Source organism: Rhineura floridana, chromosome 2 (assembly GCF_030035675.1).
Source record: "Rhineura floridana isolate rRhiFlo1 chromosome 2, rRhiFlo1.hap2, whole genome shotgun sequence".
Classification (NCBI taxonomy): domain Eukaryota; kingdom Metazoa; phylum Chordata; class Lepidosauria; order Squamata; family Rhineuridae; genus Rhineura; species Rhineura floridana.
The window spans coordinates 207315615-207334686 of NC_084481.1; the positions used below are offsets into that span (position 1 = coordinate 207315615).

At 40.6% G+C, this 19072-nt stretch overlaps 1 protein-coding gene across 2 annotated transcripts in view; it reads right to left on the reverse strand.

The window, feature by feature from the left end:
* BTBD7 (BTB domain containing 7) overlaps positions 1 to 19072 on the reverse strand; it is a 100430-nt gene that overhangs the window by 33502 nt on the left and 47856 nt on the right. The window contains exon 4 of one of the 2 annotated variants that reach the window (XM_061612012.1): positions 16904 to 17043. The exons of the other annotated variant lie outside the window; for it this stretch is intronic. Within the exon in view, the coding sequence (XP_061467996.1) occupies positions 17036 to 17043 (8 nt within the window). The 3' untranslated portion in view covers positions 16904 to 17035. Of the gene's footprint in view, positions 1 to 16903; positions 17044 to 19072 lie in introns of those variants that run through there. 2 annotated transcript variants of the gene reach the window in all.

Here is a 19072-nt window from a genome sequence, read left to right on the forward strand (position 1 = left end):
TTCATTTTTGTAATTTATACTGTCACAGAATGTTAATATTTCTCACATATATTTTACACAGCGCTGACAAACTGAAACTTGGCATTTGCTTTGTTAATAGGAGCCACCATTATCCAATCACTAACTCAATGAACACTGCTTTGAACAATGTGCAATCTACAACTCTCAAGTCAAAAGCAAAGGGACCCATTTTAAATAATCGATCAGGACAGTATCCTGCATTTACGGATAATCCTGAAATATCACACATTGTGGCAAATTCAAAACAGAGCAGGCTTGTTCAGAATTCTAGTTACTGAAGACTTCAGCAGCCAGTCTCTAACATGCTACATTTGTCAGCTATGCATGCAGTAATGACAGTCAAAAAGCATAAAAAAATTGTGGATAAAAAAGTTGCACCCCTATATATAGCTCTACAACATAGCTTTCCCTTTAAAGTCATCAGCAAGATCCACAAGGGCTCTGATCCTTGTTCTGTCAGCAGAACACAGTCCCCACAGACAAGATTGGTGAATAATTCAAGATGGAAGACAACCTGCAAGTCACTGTGCTGGTCCACATGACACACTAAGCCAAAGCGCTATAGATGCTAATCACAAACTCTGGCTACAGCTCGTGGTTAGCAAGGAGAGAACTTAACCACAAGCCTGGGCTCAGACAACATGCTAAGCCAAACCTTGGCTTAGCAAAAAGAACCGGGGAGAAGCAAAGCAGCTGTGAGCTCCCCACCAGGAGCCCAGACATTTGTGCAGTCTCACTAGGCAATGGGTTAACTTACTGTGTCATGCAAACCCGGCCACTGGCTGTGGTCCAGAGAGCTGCTAAGGTTATTCTAGGAAAGATCTATGAAGAGAGACTGAAGGTGTTCTCACCTAAGTCCAGTCACAGCTCCATTCTGCTTTTGTTACTCTGCTATTCTACTATGACATGCTATTATTTTTAACTTGTTAACTGCCTTAGGTTAGGGGCCCTTGAGTTAAAAGGGTGTGTGATTTTTTTTAAAAAAATGTACCTGTTTAGGCCAGATTCAAATATAACAATCTCAGGCTCCTAAAACCATGGTTTATCAGTTCAAGAACAAGCCATATCTCCAAGTACTCCCTCTTCACCCCTCTTGGCATTGACACTTCCACCCTGGTTTGTTAAGACCGTTTCCCAAGACATCTGAACCTGGAAACTATTATTTGTTAGTTAAAAGCCATATATGAAACCAGGATCAGAGGCAAATGGCTCATTCTTGAGCCAATAAACCATGATTTATTGGCCTGAAGTTATGCCTGAACTAAGCCTTAGTCTAAAAACTGTACTAATGTACTTTGTAAGAATAGGAGCCCCTTTCTAAGAAATCCATCCAGCTTCCACATGTACAGTAGGGCCCCACTTTATGGCGTTCCGTCTTCTGGCATTCCACTGATGCGGTGGCTTTCAATTAGGGGAAATTCCCCGTTTTAAAGCCGATTTTGCGCTTTTGCTGCATTTTGCTGCATTTTCGCACGACGCAACTCATTATAGTCAATGGGTTCTGCTTTACAGCAATTTCCACTTTATGGCGGGGGCCTGGTCCCTAACCCGCCGTATAAGCAGGGCCCTACTGTATTGTTCTCCAGGAATCACTGTAAAAGCATCCCTGTGGAGGAAAGGGTGGGGTAGAGCCTGTCCTTACTTTCTAACATCACAATGATCACCACACAATGAATCTGCATTGCTGGGGGAGGGTATGTGGGGCAGGAGCCAGCACTGCTAAGTCAAAGTGAAACAGAAGAAAGAGCTTCAATATGGGAAGAATGGCAGCAGGGCAGCAGCGGAATTAGCAAACAGGGACGCAGTCTGTCAATGATCATGAGTATTTGTTTGAAGCCCTGCATTCCTAGAACACAAACAGGCTGCTGGAGGGAGAAAAAAATAGGTCATTGCTTTCAAATGGCTTCCCTGCTAGAGCTCAATTTCTCTGAGATGTCAATTATAACTTGGCTATGTCACAGGTCAGATCTTCCAGTCTCATTGCATGAGTGTATTTACTGTATACCATATTTATTTCTGCATCTCAAAAGATAACCAAACAATTAAAGCCAGCTTGAGACTAACTGAATAAAAGGAATAAGCAAAGTGCCTTGTGATTTATTGATTTATAGCCCGCCCTTCCTCCCAGCAGGAGGATATGTGATGATATGTGTATTTGACTCTTTCAGTATTCCCGCTCCACGGAACTACAACTTTGGCATATATCAACTGTTGTGAAGGCAGTTCTATGATTCAGGGTATTGGCCATTTCTCTGGGATATCTAATGCATGCAAATGAACAGAAAACAGATACAGCAGGAAAATCATGAAGGAAAATTCACATAAACAATACTTAAATACCAATTTGGAATATTTTAAATGTTCAGAATATTAAGAGAAAACTTTACTGCTTGCAAATAATTTAATGTAAATTCTTCAAACATTTATAAGGACTATGTTATAAATATTTTCCTTAGTGTCATACATGATGAGGCATAAGCTACTTATGCAAGTAGGTACTGTAAAAGAAACACTTTATATGCAGTGCGAGGTTGGAATTTTGGCACTGAAGCGAACAATGCAGAAGTTATTGCTGCCAACTCTGGAACATAATAATCACATGACACAGATTTTTCAGCAGCTATACTTACTCTTGACATACTGTTCACATTATATGTCAACGTTGAATCATGGGCAGAATTTCTTGCTGTGCTCTCCTACTTTTAGCAATGCAAACACATACAAGGCTCTGCCAAGTCAGTGCAGACAAAACCTTGCTCATAGTTGAAAGAAATTCCACTAACATTGCACAATGCAAATATATTGCAGCTTAGACAAAGCTACAGCCACGGCAACTAAGTTATGTGTGCTCTGAACGTACTCAAAATTCACTTGAAGAAACTCCTCAAATGTACACAATCAATTGAAAGCTGAAATTCTAGACTTCCGGGAAGGGTGACTTAGCCTGTGCCTGCTTTTGAGACGGGCTCCTGCCTCAAAAGAAGCTTATTCAGATATATCAGTCAGTTTTTTCTTTTTTTTTTGACTGATTAAACTTCTCCCGGGTAGGGAGAAACGAAGAGATTAACCTCAAAGCCTATTTTTGTTGGGACGACCAGATCTCATTAATTTATGGGACGAGGTCCAGCCGACGAAGGTGGGACGGATTTTCAACAGCAAGCTCTATCTGTTAAAGCGAACGTTCATCTTATCTTCTAAGAGAGAACGCACTAACAGGCAAGCACCCTTCTTTCTATATTTTTCTTTTACTTGACTTAAATTGTTGCTGTTTAAAAGAGATTTGCCAGATTGATCGGTTTTTGACATCTCACTGGGGAGCCGTAACTTCTCTCTGCTACGCACTAATTAATAGCTTATCTCTGTTTTTGTTGCAAAAAGCTGTCCTGGATTTGCATTCTAAAGATACACACAGAAGAGGGATCTCTATTCCAGATTTTTATTTTGAAAAATATTATACTGTTTTGAGACTACTCTCTTTTTGGTCTATTTTATTTTGACGAATCTGTTTCTTGACGATTGCCATTAATTGTTTCGATCCTGGGAACTGCATTTTGTTTACTTAACTATTGGAGAGATAAGGCTGTCTGCTCTGTTTATACTGTGATGTCACCAAGTTTGGAGTATTAACCCAATTGTTGCTGAAATAAGAAGTGGTTTTCCTATATTTTTCTTTTAAAATGGCAATTAAGAAAGTGGCTGAGAATCTGGAAATAACTATGTTTCAGAAAATAATGGATGAGATTGAGATAACGAAAATTGAATTGAGTAAAATGAAGCAGGAGATTAAAGATATAAGGGTCCCTGTGAGAGAGGTGACCCTGGAAGGGGTCCCTGTGAGAGAGGAGACCCCGGAGATTGGAACAGGGGTCCCTGTGAGAGAGGAGACCCTGGAGACTGGAATAGGGGTCCCTGTGAGAGAGGAGATCCCGGAGATTGGAACAAACGTGGAACAGGAACAAGATTTGGAGTCTATGGACTTTAGAAATAAAATCTATTGTTTGGAACTCAATGTTATCTCTGAAGAAATTAATGAAGATTCTAGAGATAAAGTTATCAATGGCATGGATTATCTTCTGGACTGGAATGATGTGATGGAGCCCAATATAGAGAAAATCTATGGAATTAACTGCAGCCATGTGACAATGGAAAAACTTTTAAGAGATGACTCAGTGTATTTTGAAAAAAAGAACAGAGATATGATTTTACAGCAGTATTTCAGCAACTTATTCAGAATGGATGGCAAGAAAATATTTGGGATAGAGGTAATTCCCATCAGACTCTTACTATATGACTATGGCTTTGACAGCAAGATTATTATGGAATACTGATAATGGAAGATTGGATATTGAAATTACTGGACTTAACAAGACTACTGAAGATGGAAGATGGAAAATGGAACTAATAGAGATAATAGAACAATGGCTACTGAAATTACTGAACCTAACAGATTCTGATGTGATGGATTAATTGAAATGTTTATTTTGACTATGGTTATGACAATAAGATTATCATAATTAGTAATGAGATGGATTAATCGATATGCTTATCTGGAAAAAAAAAATTGATAGATATATTTCTTAAAGAATTGAAACCTCTCTTTGACTTTTTGTGGAAAGAATAAAGTAATGTTTATGAGATTTGATGATTAAGTAAGATAACTACTGGAGGAAAGTGATTTTATAATATGACTTAAGAGACAGGATTGCTATATATTATAGACTTATAACTGATTTGATCTTTGACAAATGGGAAGTCAATATTTTACTCTTTATTTTTTATTTTTGTTTTTTTTTCTTTTTTTCTTTTTGTTTAACTATTTTTGATTTTGTTTTTTGTCTTTGAATGTTTTATGATTTTGTCTTGTATGTTTTATGAAAATCTGAATAAAAATTATTGGAAAAAAAAAAAAGAAAGCTGAAATTCTAAATACACTCATCTGGAAACAATTGAAATTAACATACTTTGTGCAAATATTAGTGTTATTAGACAGTTCAATTAAAATGCACTTGGAGGACTCTATATGAAGCAGTATGCATTTGAATACCAGTTGCTGGAAATTACAAGTGGGGAGAGCATGCTTGCACTCAGGTCCTGCTTGTTGACATCATGTAGACATCTGGCTGGTCACTGTGAGAACAAGATGCTGGACTAGATGGACCTTTGGCCTGATCCAGTAGGGCTTTTCTTAAGTTCTTATAGACCAGAAATACAATTTCCCTATTAGAATCTATGTCACCAGAAAGACTTCACTGAAACTGAAGTTGGAACAGGTTCCTAGCAAGCAAAATTAGGTGGCTCTGACTTTTAAAGACAAAAATAGCTCTGAAATTAAAAGCTATGGTTTCTGAATTACTCACAACCATTTCCAGAGGGATAGCTGTGTTAGTCTTTTGTAGCAAACACAACAGACAGTGATATCCAACACGAGTCATTATCGTAGCAGACTCACTGAAATAAATGGAGTTAAGTAACTTGACCACTGATTTCAATCGGTCAAGTCCAAGTATGACTTGATTGTGTCATGTGGCATCTTAAGCACTAACACATTTATTTTGGCAGAAGCTTCTGTGAACTAGAGCCTATTTTATCAGATGTGTGAAGTGCAAAGTTGCACACACACACACACATATATACACACACACATTATACATATTACACTATAAGCAGTGAGGTCAGATGAAAATGAAATGGAAGAAGTACAGACAGCAGTGACAACCACTTAGCTTAACAGTTACTCTTCACAATGCAATGTTTGTGTTATCACCAACATCCTCTCTGGTAACTTATTTTATTTATTTATTTATTTATTAGATTTCTATACCGCCCCATAGCCGAAGCTCTCTGGGCAGTTCACAACAACAAAACATCAATATACAATAAACCAAATATAAACAATTTAAGCGCACTTAAATACTAAAAGACTAGTATACTAACCTGCTAATATTAAATATTAAAAAGTTAAGATGTAAGATATTAAGTGTCAAAATGTTAAAATGTTAAAATGCCTGGGAGAAGAGGAAGGTTTTAACCTGGTGCCAAAAAGATAATAGTGCTGGCGCCAGGCGTACCTCAACAGGGAGATCATTCCGCAATTCGGGGGCCACCACTGAGAAAGCCCTTTTTCTAGTTACCATCCTCCGAGCTTCCCTCTGAGTAGGCACCTGGAGGAGGGCCTTCGATGATGAACATAGTGAACGGGTAGGTTCATATCGGGAGAGGCGTTCAATCAGGTATTGTGGTCCCATGCCATGTAACAATCAGTAATCTAGATTCTAAACAACTTCAGCTCCTGTGAGGTATCAAGTAAGGATGCCCTTTATCTCCCCTTCTATTTGCCCTTATAATGGAACCCCTAGCAACTAAAATAAGAACAAATATTCAGGTCAAAGCAATAGAAACAAACAAGAATGAAGGTAAATTGGGATTATGCACACAGATTATATATTTATTACATTAAAAAACCCAGAGGAAGCAGTAGGAGCAATAAAGGAAGAATTGGAGGAGTATTATAGGGTTGCTGGTTTAAGAGTAAAATGTGGCAAATCTGAAATAATGTTTAGTAATATTCCCCTGTTACATATACATTACAACACTTGGCATGACTAAATTAAAATGGACAGGAATGGGGCATTTTCAATCAGACAACTACAAAATATTTTATGCAGGAAATGAGAAATTAAGAAGAAATGGGATTGCTTTAATAGTGAGAAGCGATGTAGCAAAAGCAATTAGGAGCTACAACGCAAGGCCTGAGCGAGCGATATCAATGAGATTAAATGGGAAACCTATTAACATAACCATCATCCAAGTCTATGCTCCAAAGGCAAACAGAGAAGAATCGGAATTGGAGAGATTTTACACAGAAGTACAGGAGGAAATTGATTACACACCAAAACAAGATGTGCTGATAATCATGAGGGATTGGAATGCAAAAGTAGGGAACAGAGAAGAACTAGGAATTGTGGGGAAATGGGGCTTAAGAGACGAAGCAGGAGAAAGTAGGGGCCCGCCGTAAAGTGGAAATTGCCGTAAAGCAGAACCCCATTCAGTTTAATGGGGCGCATCGGTCGAAAATGCTGCAAAATGTCACAAAAGCGGCTTTAAAAGGGGAGAAAAGCCGCCGCATTAGCGGAAGACCGGGAAGCGGAGTGCCGGGAAGCGGGGCCCTACTGTATTGAATTCTGTGAAGCCAATAATTTGTTTCTTGCCAACACATTTTTTGAACAACCGAAAGGAAGACTGTACACGTGGACATCACCAAATAGTCAATATAGGAATCAAATTGATTACATAATTGGTAGCAGAAGATGGAGAAGTTCCATACGTTCTGCAAGAACAAGACCAGAAGCAGACTGTGGTACAGATCGTGAACTGGTTGTATCGAAAATCAGAGTAAATCTAAAGAACAACAACAAAGCAATCATAATGCCAAAATACAATTTAAATAACATCCCAGAAGAATATAAAGATCAAATAAGGAACAGATTTGAGGCTTTAAACTTAGTTGACAGAGAACCAGAAGAACTATGGACTGAAGTCAGAGACATTATCAGGGAAGAATGCAAAAAGACAATATCTCTAGTTAAAAAGAGAGAAAGACCTCAGTGGATGACTGAAGAAACTCTTAAAATGGTTAAGGAGAGAAGAAAAGCAAAAGGAGATAGAAACACAGTCAGAACCCTAAACGCAAAAATACAGCGACTAGTACATAGGGACAAAGAGAACTATTACAATAGTTATTGCATAGAAATAGAAGAGGTCAACAAAAAGGGAAGAACAAGAGTCCTATTCCAAAAGATTAGAGAAATTAAAGGGAAATTTAAACCACAAGCAGGGATGTTGAATAATCAACAGGGGAACACACTGACAGACCTAGATGAAATAAAAGGAAGATGGAAGCAATACACTGAAGAACTCTATAGAGAAGCCAGGATGACAGATTCATTCACGGAGGAACCGTATGATGCAGCACCAGAAATTTTAGAATGTGAGGTGAAAGCTGCTCTTAAAATACTTGGAAGAAACAAATCACTGGGAACAGATGACAATAGAGTTGCTACAAGCTACTGAGACTGAATCTGTCCAAAGTTTGACAAAAATTTGTCAAGAAATATGGAAAACTAAACAATGGCCCACGGACTGGAAGCATTCAATATATATCCCAATTTCAAAGAAAGGGGATCCCAGGGAATGCAGTAATTATCGAACTATTGCCTTAATATCCCATGCAAGTAAAGTAATGCTCAAGATTCTACAACAAAGGCTCTTACCATATATGGAGCGAGAAATGCCAGATGTCCAAACTGGATTTAGAAAGGGAAGAGGTACCAGAGATCATACGCAAACATACATTGGATAATGGAACCGACCAAGGAATTTCAGAAGAAAATCACTCTGTGCTTTATAGATTACAGCAAAGCCTTTGACTATGTAGATCATGAAAAACTATGGAATGCTTTAAAAGAAATGGGGATACCACAGCATCTGATTGTCCTGATGCGCAACCTATACTCTGCACAAGAGGCTACTGTAAGGACAGAATATGGAGAAACCGATTGGCTCCCAATAGGAAAGGTGTGAGACAGGTGTGTATTTTATCACCCTATTTGTTTAATCTATACATACGGAAAGCAGGATTGGACCAAGATGAAGGAGGTGTGAAAATTGGAGGGAGAAATATCAATAATTTAAGATATGCAGATGATACCATACTACTAGCAGAAACCAGTAATGATTTGAAACGAATACAGATGAAAGTTAAAGAGGAAAACACAAAAGCAGGACTACAGCTGAATGTCAAAAATGCTAAAGTAATGACAACAGATTTATGTAACTTTAAAGTTGACAGTGAGGACATTGAACTTGTCAAGGTTATCAATAGCTCATCACAGTCATTAACCAAAATGGAGACAATAATCAAGAAATCAGAAGAAGGCTAGGACTGGGGAGGGCAGCTATGAGAGAACTAGAAAAGGCCCTCAAATGCAAAGATGTATCACTGAACACCAAAGTCAGGATAATTCAGACCATGGTATTCCCGATCTCTATGTATGGATGTGAAAGTTGGACAGTGAAAAAAGCGGATAAGAGAAAAATCAACTCATTTGAAATGTGGTGTTGAAGGAGAGCTTTGTGCATACCATGGACTGCAAAAAAGACAAATAATTGGGTGTTAGAACAAATTAAACCAGAACTGTCACTAGAAGCTAAAATGATGAAACTGAGGTTATCATACTTTGGACACGTAATGAGAAGACAGGATTCACTAGAAAAGACCATAACCATAATGCTGGGGAAAACAGAAGGGAGTAGAAAAAGAGGATGGCCAAACAAGAGATGGATTGATTCCATAAAAGAAGCCACTGACCTGAGCGTACAAGATCTGAACTGGGTGGTTCACAACTGATGCTCTTGGAGGTCGCTGATTCATAGGGTCGCCATACGTTGTAATCGACTTGAAGGCACGTAACAACAACAAATATTCCCCCATGAATCCAGCAAGAAATAGTTAAAGAATTTCAAATATGTAATTGTTATACCAACTTTAGATATTTAGCAGCAAAAATCCCCTGAAACCTTAGTATACTTCATAAAATTAAGGTCACCCTGCTGCTGAAAGAATTGTACTGGCTGCCTATTTGCAACCGGGCCAAGTTCAAGGTTCTAGTTTTGGTGTACAAAGCCCTATACAGCTCGGGACCAGGATACCTGAAAGACTGTCTTATCCCTTATGTACCCAGTCGATCACTGCGCTCTGCAGGTGAGGGCCTCCTGCAGATACCATCTTATCAGGAGGTTCGTTCTGCACAATATAGGAAACGGACCTTTAGTGTGGCAGCACCTACCCTGTGGAATTCCCACCCTGCGGAATTCCTCCCTTTGAATATTAGGCAGGCGCTATCTCTGCTATCTTTTCGGTGCCTTTTGAAGACTTTCCTCTTTCAACAAGCCTTTTAGGTTGAAACCTATCCCAGTCTGCGTCTGTGTTAGAATTGCTTAATTGTTTTTTAATAATGCTTTTAACCCTTTTTTAAAGTTGGTTTTCTTTAATGTTTTAATGCTGTTTTGTCTTAATGTATTTTAAGATCTGTTTTTATGATTTTTAAAGTGTTTTTAGCGCTTTGTGTGCTGCCCTGGGCTCCTGCTGGGAGGAAGGGCGGGATACAAATTAAATAATAAATAAATGAATAAAATATATTAAACCATAAATCTGAAGCTGTTTTTAGCTCAAGGGCTGCATTCCCTTGTAGTTAACCCAGGGGCTATATGCCAGTAGTGAGCGGAGCCAAAGTCACAAACACACCCTTTTCATACTTAGGAGCCAGCTAGCCCAGTGTGGTGGAGTTGCATACTTTCATAACCTCACAGCATGGGCATGACTGCCACTCACCAGGAGGGGCTATGTGGGTGCATCAGCAGAAGCACTGGATTCTACTGGTAGACCCACACAGCTGCAACCTTACTGTCACCATAACCCTCCTCTCCTGGTAAGTGGCAGCAACGCTGCTGCTTAGAGGCTATTGCTGTGGCTCCAACCCAATGGGCAAGCCCCTCCTGGTCACACTCATGTTCAGCTAATTGATAGGCCCATCAATGTTTGATCCCCACTGGTCGACCCAGGTCCACACATACCACGAGCCAGTACCTCTCCCAGGCTCCTCTATCTTCCATATGCAAATAAGGAGCCATTTTACATATAGAAGATAGAGGAACCCAAGAGATACACTGGTCCACAGTATGTGTAGACCCAGGTCAACCAGTAGGGATCAAACATTGATTGGTACAGCAGTAAGAGGTAAATTTCCCTGTGGGAACTGCAGTGTTTGTGAGAACTGTAATAAAGGGGAATTATTTGTGAACCCAATTAATCATATTTTTTATTACAGCTGGTTGATAGGAACAGCTGAGAAGTGGGGGGGGGAAGAGTTGGCAAAGGTGACACAGGGTTGAGGGGAGTGCACAGGGCGTAGGAGGAGAGGCTGGCAGGGCAGATTGGGTCAGAGGTTCCCTGCTCTGGCTTTACACTGAAATGTGGCTTGCCTGTTTAGCTGTTCAAGCAACTGCAGTGGGAGCTAGTGTGGTTTTCCTTTATACATCCATGTAGTTTTGGCAGATCATAGTCAAAAGTGTGCTAATTTATACTGGTTTTGTGAAATATGGGAAATGCAAAAACACTGAAAACCACATCAAGCACAATACGTAAATGACTATGAAATTCTATATGCTCAGACCAAGACTGGAACTGTAAATGTAGCAGATCCTTTGCCTTCCCAGGTTAGTTCTTCTGACTTCTTAGACTTATGACTGCCCTGCAGATCACCCTTTTTCTATGTGTTGCTCATTTATGTTTTTTATAACACATGTGTTTATGGTAAACTTTCTTATCACTGCTTCAATGGTAGAAGTATACAAGTGGGATCGGCTACATATTGTAGTGTATCTTCACCTGCTAGCAGAAGCGTTCCTTTTCAGGATTCCTGCCAGCCAGCTATGACCTTCTGCAGGATACGGTAAGGAGTGCCCTCTAGATGATATTGAACTCCAGCTCCCATCGGCCTCAGCCAGCATGGCCAGTAGTCAGAGTATATGGGAGTTACAGGCCAACAACATTTAGAGGGCACACAAACACACACATACATGTTATTTACTTTTTAACCTGCTACTTTGTGCAAATCTGAGAGATCAGATATTCTGCATTTAAAAGATTTTTTTAAATGGCATTTTAAACTTTGTTTTGTAAGACATTTGCTGGTTTCCAGAGCTGTGTGGAAGCACTAATTGAGGGGAGGATGAAATAACACACAGTGTGAATGCGTCCCATCAAGCACCACCCCCTTATGTGGATTGGCAACAACTATACAGATTTTGAAGGCATTAAATTGAAAGTGCTTGTGTCTGTGGACCATGGTGTGCAAACGCACACACAGAAACAGTAAGCCATATTCGTATTAACACCCTAGGGTGGACACTGCCTACATTGGCTACCCCTGCTATAGGGAGCTCAGACATGGTATTCTACCACCACCCCTTTTCCATTTTCCTTTTCTGACTGATGCTCTACATCCTATAGCTGCTGCACATGGTCAGTCCTAATTGGGCTGTTTTGGGGAGGCTTTTTCCTTAAAGATATTTCATACTTCATCACTTCCTCTTGTTTCCCAGTGGCCCTGTTTTGGCACTCATCACCTGAGTGTGCTATCCCTGCTCTTTCCCAACATAAATGGGGATCATTGCAGGACCACCCAGGACAAGCCTATGGTAGCAGTACAAAAATATTGACGGGAAAAGGTTGACCAAGGCTGTGAGCACACTAGCCACTTATAGCAAAGTGTTTTAGCCACACCTGGAGGGGGAACAGGTTGATCTGCCGATCAGTTGCGAGATCTCTTTTAAGTGAATTGTGGGGGGGGGCACACTCAAGCTGATCCTGTCAGGTTTTACAGTAAAAAGGGACCGGGTTTCACTAGAGTTGTGCGCCTCCATTTTCAGAGAAGAGAGGTGGAGATGCACTAAAACTGGCAGAACAGTGAGTGTTTCTCTACCCCAAGAAAAGGCAAAGTACCCCTATGGAACAAGCACTGCTTCATGTGTGCAATTTAAGAAGGGAGAATATACAAAATGGGGACATTCAAAAAGGCTTTTGTTTGCCATGACAATTTACTAGTGCTGTGAGTGGTAGTCTGTCAGTGGTGAGTAATTTTACCCTCTCCTTAGTGCAGCAAGAAGTGATGCTTTCATGGTCCAAAACATGTTACCTGTTTGTCAGCATCCTGCACTTCTATTTGCCACAAAAGTAGAGACTTAAGAAAACAGGACTATATATTGTCTAATAAATTAGATACCTTCAGTGACTACTATATATTTAAAGAGAAAGAGAGAGGTTTTAACTGGTCACATTCTTCAGGTTATCAGTTGCAGCAAAAATATCTGTCTATTTAATTTTTTCCTCCATACCAATATATATGTTGTTGTCGATGATATGATATACCTGCCAACTAAAGTTTCTTTATTAAAGCATTTTTAAACCACTTTCGGGACACATTGCCGTCACAAGGTGGCATACAAGAAATTTCACAGGTTAAAACCTCTCTTTCTCTCTCTCTAATCTATAATCCCTCCTGCCCCACTGTCGGTACATATACCTGCAACAGCTGATGAAGTGGACTCTAGTTCATGAAAGCTTCTGCTATAATAAGTTTTAGCAAGCTACTCTATTATTTTTGTTGAATTAATTACATACCCCTACTTAATTCATATTGTGTAAATACATTTATCAGTTTTTGAATGGAAAGTCACATACACCTTGGTTTTGCGCCATTTGGTCTTATGACCTAGCAATCTTTCCTGCACACTGCATCCCAACTGGCCAAGCGCATGGGCTACTAGGAAAGATATTACAGATAATTTCAGAAATCAAGTGGCAATCTGGTGACACACATACAATTGTTTACACAAAAATTCAGAACAACTTTACCATGCAATTTCAAGCCACTATTTACTCAATATGGTCAAACTGGCTCAACTCCAAAAGGCAGTATGTTCTACTTGTGGATGTCCTATAGGCATCTGGTGGACCACTGTAAGAACAGGATGATGGACTAGATCAGCGTTTCCCAACTAGTGGGCCACCAGATGTTGTTGGATCACAATTCCCATCTTTCCTGACCATTGGCAATGCTGGCTGAGGCTGATGGGAGTTGTGGTCCAACAACATCTGGTGGCCCACTAGTTGGAAAAGGCTGGACTAGATGAACCTTTGGTCTGATCCAGAAGGGCTCTTCTTATGTCTGCAGCCAGCTACCAAGAGCGCCTCGCCTTGCTGAATGCATACTTCAGCATGTTTGAGTTTGCTGTGTTCCCTGTTCCAAGGGGGGAGGGAGACAAAGGGGTGAATCTTGCATTTCAGCAACAACTGGAAATGGAAATGGACTGCCTTCAAGTCGATCCCAACTTATGGTGACCCTATGAATAGGGTTTTCATGGTAAGTGGTATTCAGAGGAGGTTTACCATTGCCTCCCTCTGAGGCTAGTCCTCCCCAGCTGGCTTGCCACAGCTGCGCAAGCCAGCCCCTTCCTTGTCTGCAATTGCCAGCTAGGGGGCAACTTGGGACTATGCAGCTTGCCGACGGCTGCACAGGTGGCAGGGCACGTAACCCCTAAGCCACTCACTGTGGGGGTGATCTTTAGCTGGCCCTTGATGCCCAGGAGACCCGAGTGGGGATTTGAATTCACAGACACTGGACTCCCAGCCAAGCCCTTCTCCCCACTGTGCTATATCAGCTGTCTTCAGCAACAACTAGAACACCTATTTTTCCTCCTATTTTTTGTACAGTATGGCCCCATTCATATGGCGGGTTACATTCCGGACCCCCGCTGTAAAGTGGAACCCATTGAATAGAATGGAGTGCAATGCCCGAAAACTGCCGTAAAAGCGGAACAAGCGCTGTATGAGTGGGGCTTTAGTCTAATTGCGTCTAATTGAGACCGCTACATTAGTGAAGCGCTGTAAAGTGAAGAGCCGTAAAGCGGGGCCCTACTGTACTCAGTAAAAGGGTTGCTACACAGTAACAAAACAAGTGACTTTGGAGACGGTGTGGACCTATGCTTCTGCTCCTAATAGCCTAAGCAGCAGCCTTCTTAGTGAACTCACGTCATCACTGACTATGACAGCAATTCAAAATGACTGCTATCCATACTATTTTCATCTTTGAAATTACCATTGTTGAAACAAATGAATAGTTAAATACCTAAACACCATAGCTTTTTAAGCGCTGGTTTTTAGAAGTACTTTAGACTCTACCTAGAAGCTACAGGCTCCCTGAATAAGCCTGGTAGCCCATGAGGTCTGCAGAGAAAAGGTGTGAGTGGAAGCCCACTACGGCGCCCACAATGAATTCTACCCACTGCACAACAAATCAATTATCTACTCACATGACCAGTGTTAACACTGGAACAACTAGCTTACCCAGGATGACCCCATCTCTTCAGGGAACTAGGGAAATTGCAAGTTGAGATGTTTGTATTATGGAACACATACCATGATCTTGTAGCTCAAATACTATACTGCCCATGTGAATAGACAGCATGCATGAATAGAGGTGTTTTGTGTATTGTTTCTACAAAGACTATTCATGGCATGTAATCAAAACAGACTGATTGCTGTATCACCATATGAAGACAGTTAGTATTAATTCTGTAACTTTCAATATTCCAAAATTGTTGGATTTATGGTCAGCCTAATGCATTTTACTTCCAATCACTGAAGTACTAAAGCTGCTAATTTGGGAATTACTCTTGATAAAACTATTAATTGGATGGATATTTAAAAGTTCAGAGCATCTGCAGGAGTGTGAAGGAAGTGAAAGAATTATTCTGAGCTAAGTTACCAAAGTGAAATGTCACTAATTTAAATTATTGTTTTTGAGGCTTCCCTCACTGCTACCTGAATGTGCTTCTCTAAAGGCATGTTAAGTTATTTTGACTTCTTTAAGTCAAGACACTTGGGAGATGATGAATGGGTGTTTTTTTCCAGATATCAATGTATAGCATCTGAATTAAGATACTGGCCACAGCAAAATCTGGGATTCTCTATTTCTTCTAGTGGAAGAGACTTCACTAAACACGCACCCACAATTAAATTTTTTGTGGGGAGGGAATTCCACAACTTGGGGACACCACCCCCTGCGCTGAAGATGGATGGTAGAACTACTCAGAAGGTCCTTTCGGCTGATCCAATATCTGACAGAATCTGTAGGATTTCAGATATTCAGGGCCCAAATCATTTTGTACTTTAAACACTACTGTGAGGAGCTTAAATTAGGCCTGGAAACAAACTGACAATCAATGTAGTTGTTTTAAAACACGGGTTATACAAGTTCTAAATGGAACCCCAAGCCAGTAATCAAGCCTTTACTTTGGGGGCTAGTTGGTTATCTTCAAGGGCAGCCCCACACAGGGTGCATTGCAATAATCAAGTCTGGAAGTTACCAGAGCATGGAGTACAGTGGCCAACACATTTCTGTTCAAAAGAGGCCATAGCCTTGTCCAGGGAAGTGCCACCCCATTTGGGACAGTCATCTTCCCACTTTCTCGACTTGAGAAATTGGGCACATAACACTGCTTTCTTCAATTTATTGGCCCACATCCAGCCCATCACCACGTCCAAGCACTGGTCTAACTCTTCAGCTGGCTCTCCCAATTCAAATAGAACAGAGATAAAGCTGGGTGTCATTTGCAAAACCCCTGCAAGTCTCTTTCAAAGGGAGAAGTATGTCCTCTCAGCTCCATGGAACTGAAAAAGGCAGAAGGTGGGGGAACTGGGACAGCCTTGTGCGGTGGAAGAGACAGAATGTTCACTACTATTAATGTTTTATCCATATGATAAAGTAGTACCAACAGCAAACTGCCCTATACCATTGCTCAAGCAGAAAGAGGGAGGAGAGAGTGGAATCAGGTTTGCTTGGTACTCAAAGTATTATAGTTGGAGGGCTGGAGAAGTGAAATACCCCCAACAGAAACCCTGCCTTGAAAAGACTGGATCTCTACAGTAAGTTGGCATCTTGTACCCATTACTGTGCCAAATAACTACTTTCTAGAAAGATTAGCTCTATGAAATAGAGCCTGCTGTGGCTTGTTTATGCATCCTTCTTGTGGCAAGGACCCAGCCAGCAAAGTAGTATGTAAAGCTACTAATCTAGGATAGAATATGATACACACACAAACACACATCTCTCAAATATGTTTAATACAGACCAAAAAAATACAGCCTTTATCCTCCAACAGTAGGCTTCCAAGAAGGGTTTTGATGACCAGTTGATGGAACAGTTGGGGGTGGAGAGGAAGGCAGGAGTTTGACAGTGTGCCTAGGAGTGGTAACAGCAAAGAAGTTCAAAAGCAGAGCTAGAGAAATGTACCATAATATTTCAGCAGTGTTTATCTGATCTTCCGCAACTGAGGTCATGTTTCAAGCCTTTCAAGTTTGTTTGCTACCGCAGTTTCCATAACAGTTCCAATTTCAGCTCTCTAAAGAAGAATGCAGTAAAATATTTAAACCAAGAACCTGTTTTTTTGTACTGTCACATTTTCTTCCACCTTATTTCCAGTCCCATCTTTATAGCAATCTAAGACACAAGCATGTGCTTGCAAACTGTTTCTGTTCTGCTTTTGTTTGTTCCATAGCCTTCTGGGCACAGAAAGCAGCAAGGATCACAGAATTAATTTAGCTTTTACTGGAAAAGTTAAAATACAAAGGCAAAGTGAATGAGTAAAATGCCTTCATAGCAAGCCAAACAACAATGTCTTTTTTTTTCTTATTGGATAGGCTTTTGGTTGGGTCATGTATTTACTGTTGTATAGCCACGGAGTGCAAACATTGCTACTTCTTTGAGAGATGATGGGAGTGACTCCTTTCTCCTCATGATTTTAGGAACAGAGATTACATGAACTTCTCTCAGGGGCTTCATGAGAAGCTGTGCAGGTAAGTACACCTTATTTTAATATAGCTGTCTTTCAAGACACTCTGTGCAATACAAACACCTGGTCTCCCCCGCCACCTTTCATTGGCCACGTCGAGTAGGCAGCACTTGGGAATTTACTGGAAAGGGTTACAATTATCAGCCTGAGAAGTTGCTCCATCCTGTTCAGTTATTTGGCAGTATCTGCCACTGAAGTCTGAGGGGCTTACTTCTGAGCAAGCAAGCAAGCAGTTAAGAACACTTGTCTTTGCTAAATACTCAAGTTGGGGGAAACTGGGAAGAAAGACCAGAAACACAACATAAATTGCCACGTAGATGATCCAACAGTAACTGGGAAAGGCCAGGTCAGTGGCAGAGCAGATATTGTACATGCAGAAGGTCTCGCATTCAATCCTCCAGTTAAATGGTCAGGTGATGGGAAAGACCAGCACCAGGGATACAGCAGAACTGCTGCCAGTCAGGGGAGGCAATACTGGCCTAGATGGACCTATGGCAAGGCAAAAGCCAGAAAGAAGGATAGCGCAACACTTCTGTTCAACCAACCACTGAACCTCTAAGAAGACACTAGATTTTGCAGATCACTTTTTCCCAGTGGAAGCATACAACAGTGACTGTTTCATGATGTAATGTGCCCACCTTGATGAATATCAGCAGCCCCAGTCTGATGTATCCATGAAGTGCTCAGGAGACACAGCCAGCAAAAGCAAGGGTTTATTCACCCAAATCTAATTATTTATTGATTTCCCACCCCAGTCTAATGTGATATTGACATCTGGAGTTTTGAGATGCCAGAGCACTGTTCTTCCTGCACTGCATTTTGAGCAACAGCCTTTCTCTGTTAATTTAAATGCCTCTTACCACTCTCAAGTTTCTCAAATATGCCCTCAATATGACAAGAAAATTATGTCAGCTCTTTTGCATAATCTGCAGAGCCAATCACCCTTTTAAAAACTTCAGTCTTTTTTAAGAAATCGCAGTGCCTCCATATGGAAATTCAGAGAATGGGGCATTTAAAAGCACCCAGCTCTTCTGCGATGGGGGGAGGGAGGAGGAGGAGAAGAGTGGTTCACGCAAAGTTCATTTACTGATTTCAAAAGAATGCTTAATATCTTCATTTTTCTGATAGAGGTTTGGTGCAGATTTAGTACTACTTCTCAACCTAGTCAAGACAGGGAGTAGACTGTAGTCTCCCATTTGCCCCTCCCCAGCTGATATTTCCACTTTTTCCTTGCTTGCCCTAACCATAGTTCAGCATTACATCAGCCCTGAACTGCCAACCACAATAGCAGCAGCTCAGCTAGAATGTTTACTAAAGATAAGGAATGGGACCACCAAGTCCAAAAGGATGCCAGCATGGTTAATGAGCAGAGTCAAGGAATCTATTAAGAGGATAGAAGGTTTCTATCAGAAAATGAGGTCTTCTTGCCCAAATGAGGAAAACACAAACTTTGGCAAAATAATGCAAGCAGAAAATAAAGGATGGGGAAAAAACAATTTGAGGAATACATTGCTAAAAATATTAAGACTAAGAAAGAAATTATACAAATACATCAAAGCAGGAAACCTGATAGGAAGAT